The 18465-nt window shown below is 54.8% G+C and overlaps 1 protein-coding gene across 1 annotated transcript in view; it reads left to right on the top strand.

The window, feature by feature from the left end:
• NCOR2 (nuclear receptor corepressor 2) overlaps positions 1 to 18465 on the top strand; it is a 208674-nt gene that overhangs the window by 63990 nt on the left and 126219 nt on the right. The window contains 1 exon segment of the mRNA XM_074299344.1: positions 9739 to 9795. Within this exon segment, the coding sequence (XP_074155445.1) occupies positions 9739 to 9795 (57 nt within the window).

Here is an 18465-nt window from a genome sequence, read left to right as displayed (position 1 = left end):
GTGTGTGTGTGTGTGTGTGTTTGTGTGTGTGTGAGAGATTGTGTGTTAAGGGGCAGCGGGGCGGGAGGGGCCACTGCCTCTGGGTTAGTGGCGGCCCGGGCCCTGGGAAGGGGCTCGTTCCACGCCGTTGATCTCCCCTCTGGGGCAGAGGAGGGGGCTCGGGGATGGAGCCAGGGACGTCCTGCTTCCTGACCCCGGCAGTTCGGCTCCTGGTCACCGCCGCGGGCTGCTTGTTGATGGGGCAGCCTCGGCTTCGTCCCTCAGCTAGACAGCGCCCTCCACCCTGGGTGGTGCCCGGAGCCCTCGGGGAGATGCCCCTTGGGAGGCGGGCCCAGGGTGGGCGAGTGCCGGGCCCCGTGGGGCCTCCGCTGTGCCCTGGTGGAAGGGCAGGCCTCTCTCGGAGCCTCCTTCTCCGCCTGGCAAAGGGGTGCCCGGCGCCCCGGCCGCATCCTCAGAAGTGAACTCCTGGCTCGTTCTTTGTGCTCAGGCGTCCTGGGAATCCGCGCGGCCTGGGGCTTTCGGCTGCTGCTGCTGCGAGGAACTGGGCTTGGGTCCTCCTCCTCCCGGAGCCCTTGGCCTTCGGCAGATCTGGCCCCTCGCCGGAATAAGGGGGAGCCGCTGCTCACGTTTGATGGCACCGTGATTCTCTCGGTTTAATGCGTGCAAGATAAGAGCTATGATCACCCCCATTTTATAGATGAAGAAGCTGAGGCAGAAATATTAAGAGGCTGCCAGGGGAGGGGCCACGCAGCCTAGCCAGTCTGGACCTTCCATCTGGGTCATTTGTTAGGGCCTATGCTAAGGACTATGCACACAATTGGCACTTAACAAATGCTTGCTGATTGGTTGAGGGAGTGGTAGGGAAAGGAATAAACATCTATGTAGTACCTGCTGTATACCACACACAGTGCTAGTACTTTTTACTAATCTCAGTTGATTTGATCCTCACCACAACTCTGGCGGCCATTATAGCCCCATTTTACAGTTGAGGAAACAGAGGCAGGCCGCCAGCCATGATGTGACTTGCCCAGGTTCCCACAGGTAGAGAAGTCAGGTCTCCTTGACTCCAGGCCTTGCCCTCCGCTCTCAGTGTCTGTCACGACGGCGTTCTTGTCCTGAGTGACTTTGACGGGGCTCAGAAGAAAGGGAAGGAAGCAGGTGGGTAAATGGTGGCAGCCGAGAGAGACTCTGGAGCTCCTTCGGGGGAATCTCTCCAATCCCACCAAGAGGAGGGTCCGTTCCCTAGATTCCCTATCTAGAGGATGCCTGGGAGAAGTGGGGGGCTTCCCGTGGGGGCTCTCCCTTCCTACTTGTCAGCCAATGAATATGGCATCAGGAATATGCCCAGGGGTGATGCCCTCCTCCTGTGCCCTCAGTGACCCTGGCATGGGCTAGGGACATCTTGGCCGCCCCCCAGGGTCATTCCAGCTTTCTTGCTGTGCACAAGCCAGTTATGGGGTGGGGGCTCCCCACTGTCTTCCAGTGAGTGTTTGGGGCTTCCCGTCCCGGGGCCTGGCCCTTGTAGGCCACAAGGCCGGAGCTTCCATGGGCCCGGGGCCTGGCACTCGGGAATGGCTGGAGGGCTTCCAGAGGACCGCCCTCCCTCTCCTCTCAGATCCGCTTTCTCAAAATAGCCCGAGTTTCCTCATCTCTGCCCCAGCTCTTCTTCTTCTTCCTCTTTTTTGTGTTTAAAGAATCAACTAAAAAAAGAAATGGGGGCAGGGGAGTGGGTGGGCGGGCAGGAATAGCATCTGACCGGGGCCTCGCGGCAGGCCCTCAGAGTGCCAGTGGGCAAGGGCAAAGAGAGGGCCTCCCTCCCCCCCTCCCCTCCCCCCCCATCCTGGCTCCTCCTCTGCCAGTCGGTCATGGCGTTTCCAAGGCCTCTGAAGTCATTGAATCACAGGCGCGCAGGAAGAGTGCGGACTTGGGCCTCTGCGGCCCGGGCTGGGGTCAGGCCCCACCTTCCTTGTCTTCCAGGTCCGGCTCCAGCCTTGGGCGTCTGTGATCCCTTAAACTGGGGGGTTAGTCTGGTTTTTCTTGAGATGTGGATGGACACCCAGGTGGGGGGGGGGGCGGTTCTGGAGCGTCTTCAAATTGTATCCTTAAGTGCAACGCGGAGAACCCCTGCGCTTACCAAGGGAGCCGTGGCCGCTGAGCGCAGGTGGGCTGCTCTTTCCCATCCCAAGTGCACGGAAGGCCTGAAATCTCCCCACGAGCACCTTGGGGGAGTCCGTTTGCCCCTCCTCCCAGCTTAAAAAAGTTTTATTTCCCCCCCAATTTTATATATAGAAACAAACTGTCACCCTGGTGTTTTAGAATTTTGACGTCCGGATCCCCTCCTGCCCCCGGCCGGAGCCGTTCTACTGTGCAGCCGAGCACAGCGCGCTTGTTCCCCTACTCGTCACCTTATGAAAGGAGACTCAGATCAAAAAAAAAAAACAAACCCACGATAAAAATAAAGAAAGTGAAAATAGCTCATTGATCTGCACGCAGAGGCTCGGTTCTCTCTCTGGAGGCGGGCAGCAGTCCTCCCGAGGCCTTCTGGGAAGAGCCCAGCCATCCATGGCCGGTCGCGTACGGCCCTGCATGGCGCTAATTCTTGCCCCGCTCTCGGGGTCCCTCCCCCAGCTCTCCTGGCTCTCTGCTGAGTGTGGGGGCTCCGTGCCCCGCTTTTCTGATCTCTAGGAGCCCAGAGACAAAGCTCCAGGGCCCCAGGAGGCCAAAGAGGCCCAATCCCTGGCTCTACAGAGGAGGGAAACGAGGGGACTAAATGATAAGGTCAGGATTCGCACTCGGCCCCAGGGACTCCAGTGTCTCTTCTGTTTCCACCCCACCCGGCATCTTTCCAGGCAAGGGAAGCTCTTGCTTCGTCAGCCCAGCCCCCCACGTTCTCCGGGCTCCTTCCTCAGACGTGGAGCTTGTTCAGAGCCGGCGGGCTGCAGTAGTGCTGTCGGCTCCAGAAGGCCCACTGTGCCTTTGATAGGTGCCTGCTGTATACCAGCATCAGGCTGGGGAGAGAGGGAGGCCAAGTTGGTCCCTGCCCGTGGGCACGTCCGTCTGTGGGAGGGGCAGAGAGACGCTCCTTGGAGAGGGAAGGCACAGGGGAGAGGGCAGGAACGGGCAGCTCTGTTGGGAGTTGACGGGAGAGGAAGGATGAGAAGCTCTGGGAGGGGGAGGCGACAGGGAGCTGGTGAAGGTTCTGGAGGTCGTGGTCCCTCGGGTGGCTGCCAGCATCATTTTCAGTACTCTCTGGTCGCTGTGGGAGAGCCGCCTCCAGCTATAATCTGTGCCCTCCTCTGCTTCAGGAGATGGCGACCCCCAGAGTCTGGGGGTCAGACAGGGAGGAGCCTCAAGCAAGCCCCCCCCCCCCATCAGCCTCTGTAACTTAACGATGGCAGGCGCTCGGGGCACCTTAGCGTTTGTGCCCGGGGAGTGAGAGAGGGCGGAGGCGGCCCCAAAGTGACTTTCCCGGGTCCCACAGCAGCCAGCAGCTCCTCCTGACCCGGGGAGGCGTCTCCGGGAGATCTGGAAAGTGGGGTATGGAGCCCCCATGGTGGCAGAGAGCTGGGAGCGGCCGCAGGCTGGCTCTGGACCCGGAGCTTTCCTGGCTGCAGAGACGTGGCGGCAGGGCCTCGGCCAGAGCGGGCGCCCGCTTGGGGGTCCCCGGGGTCTGCTGCTGAGGCCTGAGGGAATCAAGTCCCTGTGACTTTCTCAGCTTCTTACACAGTCGGTGTCCTGGGAAGCAGCCGTAAAATCAGTCTGCCTGCCTCTCGCACCCAGAGGCGTAGTGTTACCCAGCCTTGTGCTCCGGCTCCCAGCTGCGGACAGAAATCCTCTCGGTTCCTGGGGTCCGAGACCTGGGAGCTGGCCCCCCAGTGAGCATCTCTCCCCTTCATCTTTCATTTTTTAATTTTTTTTATTTTTATTTTTTTTTTAATTCATTTTTCCAAATTATCCCCCCCTCCCTCCATTCCCTCCCCTTGAAGACAGGCAATCCCATACATTTTACATGTGTTACAATATAACCTAGATACAATACATGTGTGTAAATCCCATTTTCTTGTTGCACATTAAGCATTAGATTCCGAAGGTATAAGTAACCTGGGTAGATAGACTGTAGTGCTAACAATTTACATTCCCCTCCCAGTGTTTGTTCTCTGGGTGTAGCTACCCCTGTCCATCATTGATCAACTGGAAGTGAGTTGGATCTTCTTTATGTTGAAGATTTCCACTTCCATCAGAATACATCCTCATACAGTATTGTTGTTGAAGTGTACAGCGATCTTCCCCTTCATCTTTCAGATGCTTTCTAATGTGCCTTAAAAATGGCTAATGTTTGGAGGGAGGGAGGGAGGGGAGACTTTGAGGGGAGTGTAAAAGGGCTGGCTGGGCCAGTGTGTCTGAGGGGCCACACTGAGGGCCCAGGAGATCTGGCAGTAGATGCCAGGATTGTAATTCAGGTGGATGCTGGTAAGCAGTAGGGGATGGAGGATGTCTTTGCTCCCAGCACTGCTACACGATGTGACTGAATGGTATGTGCCCACTCTGGGGTAGGGCAGCCCCTTGCCCTCTGCCAGTCCATCAGTTAACAAGCATTTATTAGTCACCCGTTATAAGCCAGCCACTACGCTAAATCCTGGGGATGGAATAAAAGTCAGGAGCCAGTCTCCGCTCTTAAGTAACTCAGTCTCCGGGGGAGAGAGGGTGTGCAAACTACTCCACAGACAAGAAAGCAGGAGAAATGGGACATACTGCAGGGGGAAGGCCGGAAACATGAGCAGGGGTCTTTGCCTTGTGGGGGTCAGGCCCACAAGCCCCTTCAAAGACCATGTTTGTAAATGCATCAAATAAATTAACCAATGATTCCAAAATAGAGTGATCAGCACATTCAGTAAACAAGGTCATGGGCTGAGCCAGATTGTAAATCTCCTTGGCCACCCCTGCTTCTCCCCATATTCCCTTTTATGGGGGGGTCTCTGTTCCAGCTCTTTCCCTGGTATAACACAGGACCTTTTGGGTGTCATCCTCAATATAGAGTAGGCACTTAATAGATACTTATTGACTGGTTGATTTATCAATTGGGAAAAGTCCTTTTTAAAAGCATTGCCCTCGAATGCAGAGACCCCTGGCTTTTAGCTGGATCTGTCCTTGCCGTTCTCTGAAAAGGTCTCGATCACCCCCAAAGGAAGCGCTCCTCTGAAGGCTAATTCTGGTCGATGCAATTAAGGTTTAAAGTGAATTATACGCAAGGCCCTGTGCTCAGTGCTGGGGATGAGGTGGGGGGGCAGTTCCTGCCTTTGTGGAGTTCCCAGGTATGCAGCTTAGTAGACATGAGGCTGCTTAAGGTGATTGGGCCACTGAGAACTCAGGCTTTCTATGGGAAGTAGTTTTTTTTTTTTAATAGTTTTTATTTACCAGACATATGAATGGGTAATTTTTCAGCATTGACAATTGCAAAGCCTTTTGTTCCAATTTTTCTCCCCCCCCCCAGATGGCAGGTTGACTAATCCATGTTAAATATGTTAAAGTATAAGTTAAATATAATATATATACATGTCCACGTAGTTGTTTTGCTGTACAAAGAGAATCGGACTTTGAAACAGTGTACAATTAGCCTGTGAAGGAAATCCAAAATGCAGGCAGACAAAAACAGAGGGATTGGGAATTCTATGTAGTGGCTCATAGTCATCTCCCAGAGTTCTTTCGCGGGCGTAGCTGGTTCAGTTCATTACTGCTCTACTGGAACTGAATGGGAAGTATTCTTAATGGGGCAGATTCAGGGCACCTGTGAGCTGTGACAGGGAAACCCCTCACCATTATTTCATGATAATTGGCTGCCTTGGTCCTCCTGAATGTTTTATCTTAATTGATGTTTCACCAGCTTAACCGACCAGGCTGTCCTGGTCCCTGCTCCAGGCTAGTCTCAAAGGGAGCTTTGGGGCCTAAGAGGGGGAGCTTGCAGGACGGCTCGCTCACGTTCTTAGTGCGGGACTGGCTGGGCCCTTGGGGGCTGCAGCTTTTCATTGCGCGTCACGAGATTTCCAGCTTGAGGCAGCCTCTTGACATCTGCTGAGAAGAGCTGCTATGGGCTCTGAGAATTACCAGGTCACTTGGGTGATGCTGGGATGCTTTTGCCCAGAACACCCTCAGAGGGCAGAGAGCACCTTGCCTTCCTCCTTTCCTGTGCCAAAGGGTGCCTCGGAGCATGCACTGGCAGGGTGGTTTTTTTATATGACTGTGTTGCCCTTATTTTGTCTGCCATCTTTCACACAGTTATGTTTCTGAGGTTAGAGTTGAATCGGTCTTGCCGACTGGCCACTGCTCTCTATCCACTACACCACCTGGCTGTCTCGGTTTAATTTATTATCTTCATCTCTGCAAAATGTTATGCGTAATAAATGCTTTAGTTGTCTCTCCACCCATTTTACAGATAAGGAGACTGAGGCTCAGAGAGATATAGTGAGTCAGCCAAAGTTAATACAGTTAATAAGCCTCTTTTTCTTTTCGTTTAACAAAAATTAACATTGATTTTTTTTTTTAGGATGTTGAGTTCCAAATTCTCTTCATGACTGCCAAACAGTAGATTTGGAAAAGGCCTCTTAATCCTTAAGTTTCTAGACAGGTAGAGGCCGAAGTAAGGAGGGGGAGCATTCCAGACACTGGGCCAGACCGTGTAAACCGAGGCAGGTGGCGGAATGTTACGTGTGGGATGCAGCAGCTGTGCCAGCTTGGCTGTGGGGAGCGGTGGCATGTCGGCCTGAAATGTTCATTTGGAGCCAGACCGTGAAGGGTTTTAAATGCCAACTGGAGGAAGTCATACTTTAGAGGCAGGGAGCTGCCAGGGCAGTGCTGTGGTTCGTGCCTCAGGGAACTGGGCCCCCTGTGGAGCAGCTACTGAGGAGAGGAGTGGAGGCACTCCCAGATCTCAGCAGGAGGACCTGTATCGCTGTCCGTGTGCAGGAGATGGGATGGAGCTGGTATTGGCAGGGAATCTGGGAGGGGAGGGGGATGGTGGGAGAGGAGGGCTGAGATCGTGTGCCAGAGCAGCTGCAGGGAGGGAGGGACCATTGACCTCATGGCGGTGAGGAAACGACTGGGGTGTATGTGTGTTCCCAAAGATCTTTGCACTGACTCTTCAGGTCCTGAAGCCAAAGGGAGCGGCTCACATGTGGGGAAGCACTTTTATTTTATAGATAGGGAAACTGGGGCCCAGAGAGCTGAGAGGATTTCAGGTGGTCATCACTTTAGAGCTGGGAGGGACCCCGGAGGTCATGGAGCCCAACCCCCTTAGTTAAGGACTGGCCAGGGATCCACATCAGACCGGTCTCAGCAGGTCCCCCTGACTGAGGCTCGCTGCCTAGCCTAGCCTGTTAATGCAAGCGTTGCGTTCGGCTCTTCCCCATTTGGCCTCAGCCGGCCCGCCGAGGCCGGGGCTCCTGTTCTGCCTTGCTCCCCTTAGCTGTCCCTGCGCCGCAGCCCCTCTGTGAGCAGAGTGTGTGCAGGGGCCCTGGCTGAGACGGCAGACACTAAGGCACCAGGGTCCCAGGGCCGACCGGGCTGCCTCACCCGGTTGTCTGGGTCGCTCACCTGGAGGCTGAAGTCCTAGGTAGGAGGTTGTCCACGAAGGGACCTCAGAGACTGTCTAGGCCAGGACTTCTAACCCGGGATCTGGGAACGTTTTTGTGGCAGACTGAGTCCCAGCCCAGATGGAGCCCCCGCCCGGCCACGCTGGCCCGCCCACCCTGCCCGTGTCGCCCCAGCTGCCCCCATCCTCAGCCACAGTCTGGTCGTGACGTCGGCCGCTGGCTGTCCCCTCCTCACTGATAGCCTGGCCTTGTCCCAGAAGGCCCTTTCCTGCCACTCCCCTCCCAGGCCTGTCCCTCCTGCTCACCCACTGAGCCACTTTTCAGTTTTGCTCATAGCTTGAGCCCCTCCCTAAAACAGCATCGCCAATTGGGCCCAAGAAGTGAGTTCTAATCTTGTTGGAGGTGGCTGTGTAAGCAGTCATTCAGCTCTCTGAGTTCCTTTGTCTGTAAAATGGGGATAATTGCACGTTCTCTCAGCGCTGTGGTGTCAGCCTTAAAGCCTGTCAGCCATTCTTTATTATCTTATTTATCTTCAGTCATTTATTTTGGATCCCTCAGTCCCTCTCCCCCCATTTTCCAGTCCTCAGTGATCTGGTCATGCACTCAGCCAATGGGTTCAGGACTGATTCTGGCGCTCTTCACAGACTGACCTCCCCCTGCCAGCCGGACTCGCCCCCCACGTCGGCCAGTCTAGTGAAGATACAGCCTCAGCTGATCTTGCAGAGCCCCTGCCCCAAACCTCGTCCCCCATGACCTTGTGTTCACTTGTTATATAATCCTTGTTTTCCCCACTACATTGTAAACCCCTTGAGAGAGCAGAGGCTTTTGTTATTGGCCACGTGCCCCGCGTGCCAGAGCAGATTTGTGCTCGATGCTTGTTGAGTGAGTGAATGAATGGATGAATACAGGGGTTCAGATGTGCCCACCCAGCCCTGCTTCCAGTGTCACCAGGGTGCAGGGTGTGGGAGGAGGTGAGTGGGCCCCTGGGCTCCTCCTGGCCCCGTCTCCTAATTTCTTCCCCTCCTTTTCTTTTGAAGTCCAATCACCTGTGGTCGGTCTGTCTGGGCGGCCATTGCACGCACCCGAATTACTACCAGGCTGAGCTTTTGGGGCTCTGAACTCTGGGTGCCAGGAAGGACCCTCCCCCCTCCCCTCCTCCCTTTCGCTCCTCTTCCCATGAGCTCTTGGCCCCTGAATGGGTTGACGCTCCCAGATCTCAGCTCCTCATGTTGCTGGGGCCACCCACTTCCAGGCCTGCTGGCAGGGGCATCTCTGCCCACACAGCGGGGGCTTTTATTCAGAGCCATCGGGGCAGCTCCGGCGGCACCTCAGACAGACAGACTGCCCGCCACGTGGTGCCCTTCCCTAAGTGACTGGAGAGGAGCCTTTTCTAATAAGCTGGGGGGAGGGGAGGCGGAGCGGGTACCCAGAGCAGCTTGGGAAGAATCACATGATGATGGAGCCAAGGAGTTTAAGAAAGGGTGTCTGTCGCCTCTCTGTCTCTTTTTCTTTCCCTTCCTCCTCTGTACTTTTCTCTCTTTCTGGCTGTTTCTCTCCTTCTCTTCCCCTCCCTCCCCCATCCCTATGTCTCCCTCTCCCCCTCCCTCCCTTTTTCTCCCTCCCACATCTCTGTCTCTCTGTCTCCCTCCCCCTCCTTCTCTGTCTGTTCCTCTCCCTCCCTCTGACTTCCTTAAGTTCATTCCCCACCCCTCCCCCTTTCCCTGCCTCCCTCCCTCAGACCCCGGAGGTGGGTGTAGAAAGTCCGACCAGCTCCAGCCCTGGTTCTGGGGAGGACTGAGCCGGGCGCTGAGCTGCCCGGTATTAAGCGCATGAGCGCCCCCTCGGGAGCTGAGCTGGGGCCAGGCCGGGCAGAGGGAGAGGCCGAGCTACGCTCAGCAGGATGCCAAGGGAGCCCGGCTTCTCCCCAGGGAGCATGGGGTTGAGAGCAGGCGGTTGGGTCAGGTGACTTCTGCAGAGGGATTGGGGTGACTGAAGAGCACAGGGACCGCCATAGAGAGAGGAGGGCTTGGGGGGGGGGTTGGAGTGGGGCAGTGAGGCTGCTGAGCTGAGGTGAGGGAGGGGACGGGCGGGACGGCCTTGGCCCTGTTCCGAACCTGTTTCTTTATTTCTCTCTCCTCTCCCCCTTCCACAGAAGAAAGCAGAAGCTGCCCACAGGATCCTGGAAGGCCTAGGCCCTCAAGTGGAGCTGGTAAGGGGGAGCATGGCCGCGGGGCGGGGGCCGGGGCTGAGGCCGGGTGAGTGAGTGTGTGTTTTAAGCCGGGAAATGTGAAGAGATTCCCTGTGGTCAGGAGGGAGGCAGTTAGCCCCGGGAGCACTGGGGGCGGCAAGGCTGCCATACATAGGGATTTGGGCCCACGGGCCTTGAGCGTGGGAGTGATGTTTCTGGCGCCCCCATTCCCGCTGCGCGCATTACCAGCGGGAGAGAGCCCAGGGAGGGGCATCAGGACGGACCCCCTTTGAGCGGCACCCAGGGAGGGAGGGCCCGAGGAAGCCACTCGCTAACCCCTGCCCCGAGCGGGAGCGAGCCTGAGCTCGGCCTGGGGGTGTCGGGAGAGGGAGCCCCAGAAGTCGTCTGCACCCAGAGAGGGGAGCCCCAGGGATTGCGCCACGCCCTCTGTCCCCTGGCCGGGCTGGGGCCTCCGAGGCCTCTTGTTAGTGCCCTTGGAGAGCGGTGCCAGCCTCGGGATGGGCAGGGAGGCCCCAGTCAGGGGGTGGGGCCACCATGTGTGCTCCTTGCTGGGAAGCGGGGGACTCTGGGCATTTGCCCGTGGGAGCATCAGCTGCAGTGCCTGGAACTTGTGGCCTGAAGTGCTGGAGTCACTAATGGTCACTGATCACGATATCGTGTAGTCCTACTGTGCACCAGGCATAGAGTGTTAGGGAGTGTTAGGCTGGAGCCCTGGACCTGGGTTCAAATCCAGTCTTCGGCACTTGCTTGCTGTGTGAGTCATTTCCCCTCTGCCTCAGTTTCCTCATCCACAGAATGGGGATAGATCCATAGAACAGCCCCTCCTGGGGGGGTTTCTGGAGAGCCAAGGCTATGGCCCGTGTAGAGGGCTTTGCTCCCGGTCTGTGTGGGTGGGGGCCCAGAGGGGCTGGGGATGGACGTTGTGTGAAGACCCCTGAGGGAGACCCGACTAAGCCAGTTACTCAGAGTCTGACACTGGGGGGGGAGGAGTCCAAGGACCAAAACAAAGTGTTTGTCTTCCAGGAGCCTTAGCCTTTGCCCAAGATTTCCCACCCGTCTGATTCCTGGGTGAGGAAGTAGAAAAAGGGGAGCATTTGGTCCTAATTCAGTAATTATTAATGCAAGAGAGAAACGGTCGTTCTCTCCAAACCCGGAGCGTGAGGGAACGTGGCAGGGAGCGGCAGCTCTGAGGGCCCGGGCACGAGCGCACTGCCTCCTTGATGCCCATGGGGACGTGCCCCAGCACAGGATCTCACCCAAGACTGGCAGACAGCTCAGGAGGGTCCCCGGGACCTTTGCAGTAGGTGCCGGAGGCATCAAGGAGGGTCTCCGTCATGGTGGGGCATGGGCCAGAGGGGTCACCTGGACTTCAGGGGGCAGGAGTGGCTGAAACCCCAGTGACTTTTCTAGCTCTTGTTGCTTCACCTCTAAGCGAGCCGTGCAGCTGGGCCCTGGACCCCCAGTCTCCCCTCCTGGGGTGGCTTTGACAGCGGGGAAGGAAGGTGGGCAGCCCAGGGTCCCCCGGTCGGGGTGTGTGCCAGAAGAGGCTGGCTGCCTTCCCACCCTGTGCGCCCGGGGATGGGCACCTCGCAGTGAGGACCCCGAGGGGCTGGGCTGACAAGGGGCCTTCCTGGGGCCCCCAGCCCCCTCCCTGCCTTGGATCGCCTCCAAAGAGAGCCTCCATGTTGCCCCTCGTTCCCAGAGACTCGGGGTCTGTGTAGAGAGATCCTGGGCCATTCTGTCCATAGCCAAGGCGATGAGTGCACAGTGGCAGACACACACACACGCAGTCTCACACAGATAGTCACACACACAGTCACACACACAGTCTCACACACACACAGTCTCACACAGATAGTCACACACACAGTCTCACACACATAGTCACACACACAGTCACACACATACTCAGTCTCTCTCACACAGTCACATACACACACACAGTCTCACACAGATAGTCACACACACAGTCACACACAGTCTCTCACACACACAGTCTCACACACACACATAGTCACACACACAGTCACACACATACTCAGTCTCACACACAGTCTCTCACACAGTCACATACACACACAGTCTCACACAGATAGTCACACTGTACACAGTCTCACACACATAGTCACACACACAGTCACACACAGTCTCTCACACACACAGTCTCACACACACAGTCACACACACAGTCACACACATACTCAGTCTCACACACACAGTCTCTCACACAGTCACACACACACACAGTCTCACACAGATAGTCACACACACAGTCTCACACACATAGTCACACACAGTCACACACACACACAGTCTCACACACAGTCACACACACAGTCACACACACAGTCTCACACACATAGTCACACACACAGTCACACACATACTCAGTCTCTCTCACACAGTCACATACACACACACAGTCTCACACAGATAGTCACACACACAGTCACACACACATAATCACACACACAGTCACACACAGTCTCTCACACACACAGTCTCACACACACATAGTCACACACACAGTCACACACATACTCAGTCTCTCTCACACAGTCACATACACACACACAGTCTCACACAGATAGTCACACACATAGTCACACACACAGTCACACACAGTCTCTCACACACACAGTCTCACACACACACATAGTCACACACACAGTCACACACATACTCAGTCTCACACACAGTCTCTCACACAGTCACATACACACACAGTCTCACACAGATAGTCACACTGTACACAGTCTCACACACATAGTCACACACACAGTCACACACAGTCTCTCACACACACAGTCTCACACACACAGTCACACACACAGTCACACACATACTCAGTCTCACACACACAGTCTCTCACACAGTCACACACACACACAGTCTCACACAGATAGTCACACACACAGTCTCACACACATAGTCACACACAGTCACACACACACACAGTCTCACACACAGTCACACACACAGTCACACACACAGTCTCACACACATAGTCACACACACAGTCACACACATACTCAGTCTCTCTCACACAGTCACATACACACACACAGTCTCACACAGATAGTCACACACACAGTCACACACACATAATCACACACACAGTCACACACAGTCTCTCACACACACAGTCTCACACACACATAGTCACACACACAGTCACACACATACTCAGTCTCTCTCACACAGTCACATACACACACACAGTCTCACACAGATAGTCACACACACAGTCTCACACACATAGTCACACACACAGTCACACACAGTCTCTCACACACACAGTCTCACAGACACACATAGTCACACACACAGTCACACACATACTCAGTCTCACACACAGTCTCTCACACAGTCACACACACACACAGTCTCACACAGATAGTCACACACACAGTCTCACACACATAGTCACACACACAGTCACACACAGTCTCTCACACACACAGTCTCACAGACACACATAGTCACACACACAGTCACACACATACTCAGTCTCACACACAGTCTCTCACACAGTCACACACACACACAGTCTCACACAGATAGTCACACACACAGTCTCACACACATAGTCACACACACAGTCACACACAGTCTCTCACACACACAGTCTCACACACATAGTCACACACACAGTCACACACATACTCAGTCTCACACACACAGTCTCTCACACAGTCACACACACACACAGTCTCACACAGATAGTCACACACACAGTCTCACACACATAGTCACACACACAGTCACACACACACAGTCTCACACACAGTCACACACACAGTCACACACACAGTCTCACACAGATAGTCACACACACAGTCTCACACACATAGTCACACACACAGTCACACACATACTCAGTCTCTCTCACACAGTCACATACACACACACAGTCTCACACAGATAGTCACACACACAGTCTCACACACATAGTCACACACACAGTCACACACAGTCTCTCACACACACAGTCTCACACACACACATAGTCACACACACAGTCACACACATACTCAGTCTCACACACACAGTCTCTCACACAGTCACATACACACACACAGTCTCACACAGATAGTCACACACACAGTCTCACACACACAGTCTCTCACACAGTCACATACACACACACACAGTCTCACACAGATAGTCACACACACAGTCACACACAGTCTCACACACACACATAGTCACACACACAGTCACACACACAGTCTCTCACACATAGTCACACACAGTCACACACAGTCACACACACACTCACACACACAATCACACATACACAGTCTCACACACACAGTCATACACACACTCACACACACATACACAGTCACACACACACACAGTCAACACACATACCATACACACATACACATACACAGTCACACACATACACAGTCACACACAGTCTCTCTCACACACACTGTCACACACACAGTCAACACACACACACAATCACACACACACAGTCTCTCTCACACACAGTCACACACACACAATCACACACACACAGTCTCTCTCACACACAGTCACACACACAGTCTCTCACACACAGTCACACATATAGTCACACACACAGTCTCTCTCACACACACAGTCACACACACACACACACACACACACACACACACACACACACACACACACACACACATACACACACACAGAGTCACACACACAGATTGCCGGGAGGTATGATTCCCCATTTTGCAGATGAGACAATTGAGGCAGACACAAAGGGATTTGCCTCGGCTTCCATCTCAGACGTGAGAGCCAAAGGGATGTAGGGACTGGGCCCAGCCGGCCTCCGCCTGTGTGCCCTGGCCCAGGGCTGCTGCCCCCTCAGCCCTTGGCGGCCTCCTCTGGGCCCCCCCCATCAGCACCCACAGCCACCGCTTGGCTCAGGGCACGTTTCAGTCACATGAGGAGCGCTGGTGGATGGCGTCCCTGTGGTCAAGCCGCAGTGCAGGCCGGGCCAAAGCCATCAGTGTGGCAGTGGGGGGGGGATGTGTACAGTCACTCAGACCTCCAGGGCTCGGACCCAGGAGGAAGGGGGGGGACAGGGAGGTCTCGGGCCCCACCCTCTGGACTGAAAGCCCAAGGCTGCTCTGGCTTTGAAGCGCTCCCCCTGTGGGGGGCTTTCTGCTCCAGCCCCCCCTCCTCCCACCCTGGGCATGTTCCTGTGTCTCCTCCCATGTGCCAGGCCCCTGCCAAGGGCTTCACAGATAGGGCCCGTCTGATTTCCCCCTTGAATCTAAGCCTCTTTGTGGCTGCAGTTGCTGCGTTTCTACGCTTGGGGTTCCAGGGTCCAGCCCGCGGTGGGGGCTCCCGATGGCTCAGACTGCGCCGGAGGGCGGGCTGGAGGGGAGGAGCCCAGCTTGGGCCCTCGCTGGCCGGACGACGACCTGGGTCTCAGTTTCCTTGTCTGTCCCTTCTGGGATCCCATATGCGTCGCTCTGACAGTGCCTTGAAAGGCTGTGAATGCTCCCCCTTCTCCTGCCTCCGGGGGAGGGGAGCACCAGGCCCTGGCCGCAGCAGCTGCGGAGACCCTTGTCAGTGTTCCCCTTGGCCTAGGTCCTGGCCCGGGTTCTCCCTCCCTGCCCCCGCCCCTCCCCCAGAAGTCCTGGGCTGTGGCCAAGCATGTTCCATCCTGGTCGTGCTTAAGCCACTTGATCAGGCTTGGGGGGGGACCCCTAAGAGCGGGGCCTGTTCTCTGGCCCCCCACAAAGCGGAAGGTGGGAGGATTCCAGTGGGCCGTCGGCTGGGGATGAGCGGGGAGCTGTGGGGACCTGTGGGTGCTGCTCAGCGGGGAGAGGCCCTGGGGAGCCTCCCCCCCACCAAGCGTGAGGTGGCCAAGGGGCCTGGGAAGGGAGAGAGGAGGGGCACAGACCGCCCTGCCGGGGGTGGGACTTCGCCAAGAAGGGATCACGGTAACCTTGGAGAGCAGTTTCCCATGTGTGGGTGGTGGGAAGCCAGACTGCCAGGACTGAGGAGTGGGTGGGAGGGAGGAAATGCAGAGTGAAGACATCCTTCCCGGGAGAGAGAGGGGGCGAGGCTGAGGGTGGGGGGCCTTGTAGGTGTCTGGGGGAGGGCAGGCAGGGGCCCGGCGGAGCCAGGCTGGAGAAGGGGGGAGGACGGGCCAGGCCTGGGTCTCCGTGCACTTGGGGCCCCGGGGGCCGAGGGAGATGGATGGAGGGCATCGAGGGCAGTCACGGGGAGGGAGAAGGTCCTTCTCTTATTGTCCGTCTGGAGCCCGGCAGGAGCCTGGAGGCCTCCCTTCCTCCCCCCCAAAGCAGGCAGTAGTGGGCAGGGAGGCCGAAGCTGGCGGGAGCCCCCCTCAGGCTTTGGAGGGGCCCCGGAGGCGGGAGCCGAGAGGGCAGGTGGTGGGCCGTCTAGTCTGCATCCCCAGCCCTGAGCACGGGCCTGTCACTCACACACGGCTCCATCAGCGCTCATTCAGTTGGTTCCCCCTCTCCCCCCAGAGCCAGAGACCAAGGGGCTGCAGCCGGCCAGAGCAGGGGCCCTTCCTCCCAGGGGCTGGGGTTCGAGCCCAGGAACCAAGAGTGTGTGTGTGTGTGCTTGTGATGCGTGTCTGTGGGGGAACAGTGTGTGTACACACACACACACAGTCACACTGTCAGTCACTGTCACAATCACACACAGTCACACTGTCAGTCAGTCATATACACACACAGTCACTCTATCAGTCACTATCACTCACACAGTCACACAGTCACACTGTCAGTCACTGTCACACACAGTCATATTATCAGTCACTGTCACACACACATAGTCACACTGTCAGTCAGTCATACACACAGTCACACTATCAGTCACTATCACACACACACACAGTCACACTATCAATCACTGTCACACACACAATCACACAGTCACACTATCAATCACTGTCACACACACAATCACACTATCAGTCACTATCACACACAGTCATATCAGTCACTGTCACACACACAGTCACACTGTCAGTCATACACACAGTCACACTATCAGTCACTATCACACACACAATCACACACAGTCACACTATCAGTCACTATCACACACACAATCACACAGTCACACTATCAATCTGTCACACACACAATCACACTATCAGTCACTATCACACACACAATCACACACAATCACACTATCAGTCACTATCACACACACAATCACACACAGTCACACTATCAGTCACTATCACACACAAAATCACACAGTCACACTATCAATCACTGTCACACACACAATCACACTATCAGTCACTATCACACACAGTCACACTATCAGTCACTATCACACACAGTCATATCAGTCACTGTCACACACACAGTCACACTGTCAGTCATACACAGTCACACTATCAGTCACTATCACACACACAACCACACAGTCACACTATCAATCACTGTCACACAATCACACAGTCACACTATCAATCACTGTCACACACACAATCACACAGTCACACTATCAATCACTGTCACACACACAATCACACAGTCACACTATCAATCACTGTCACACACACAATCACACTATCAGTCACTATCACACACAGTCATATCAGTCACTGTCACACACACAGTCACACTGTCAGTCATACACACAGTCACACTATCAGTCACTATCACACACACAATCACACACAGTCACACTATCAGTCACTATCACACACACAATCACACAGTCACACTATCAATCTGTCACACACACAATCACACTATCAGTCACTATCACACACACAATCACACACAATCACACTATCAGTCACTATCACACACACAATCACACACAGTCACACTATCAGTCACTATCACACACAAAATCACACAGTCACACTATCAATCACTGTCACACACACAATCACACTATCAGTCACTATCACACACAGTCACACTATCAGTCACTATCACACACAGTCATATCAGTCACTGTCACACACACAGTCACACTGTCAGTCATACACACAGTCACACTATCAGTCACTATCACACACACAATCACACACAGTCACACTATCAGTCACTATCACACACACAATCACACAGTCACACTATCAATCTCTGTCACACACACAATCACACAGTCACACTATCAATCACTGTCACACACACAATCACACTATCAGTCACTATCACACACAGTCACACTATCAGTCACTATCACACACAGTCATATCAGTCACTGTCACACACACAGTCACACTGTCAGTCATACACACAGTCACACTATCAGTCACTATCACACACACAATCACACACAGTCACACTATCAGTCACTATCACACACACAATCACACAGTCACACTATCAATCTCTGTCACACACACAATCACACAGTCACACTATCAATCACTGTCACACACACAATCACACTATCAGTCACTATCACACACAGTCATATCAGTCACTGTCACACACACAGTCACACTGTCAGTCATACACACAGTCACACTATCAGTCACTATCACACACACAATCACACAGTCAATCACACACAGTCACACTATCAGTCACTATCACACACACAATCACATAGTCACACTATCAGTCACTGTCACACACACAGTCACAGTATCAGTCACTGTCACACACAATCACACATAGTCACACTATCAGTCACTGTCACACACAATCACACATA

This window comes from Sminthopsis crassicaudata, chromosome 1 (assembly GCF_048593235.1).
Source record: "Sminthopsis crassicaudata isolate SCR6 chromosome 1, ASM4859323v1, whole genome shotgun sequence".
NCBI lineage: Eukaryota > Metazoa > Chordata > Mammalia > Dasyuromorphia > Dasyuridae > Sminthopsis > Sminthopsis crassicaudata.
This window is presented reverse-complemented; position numbering and strand designations above follow the sequence as displayed.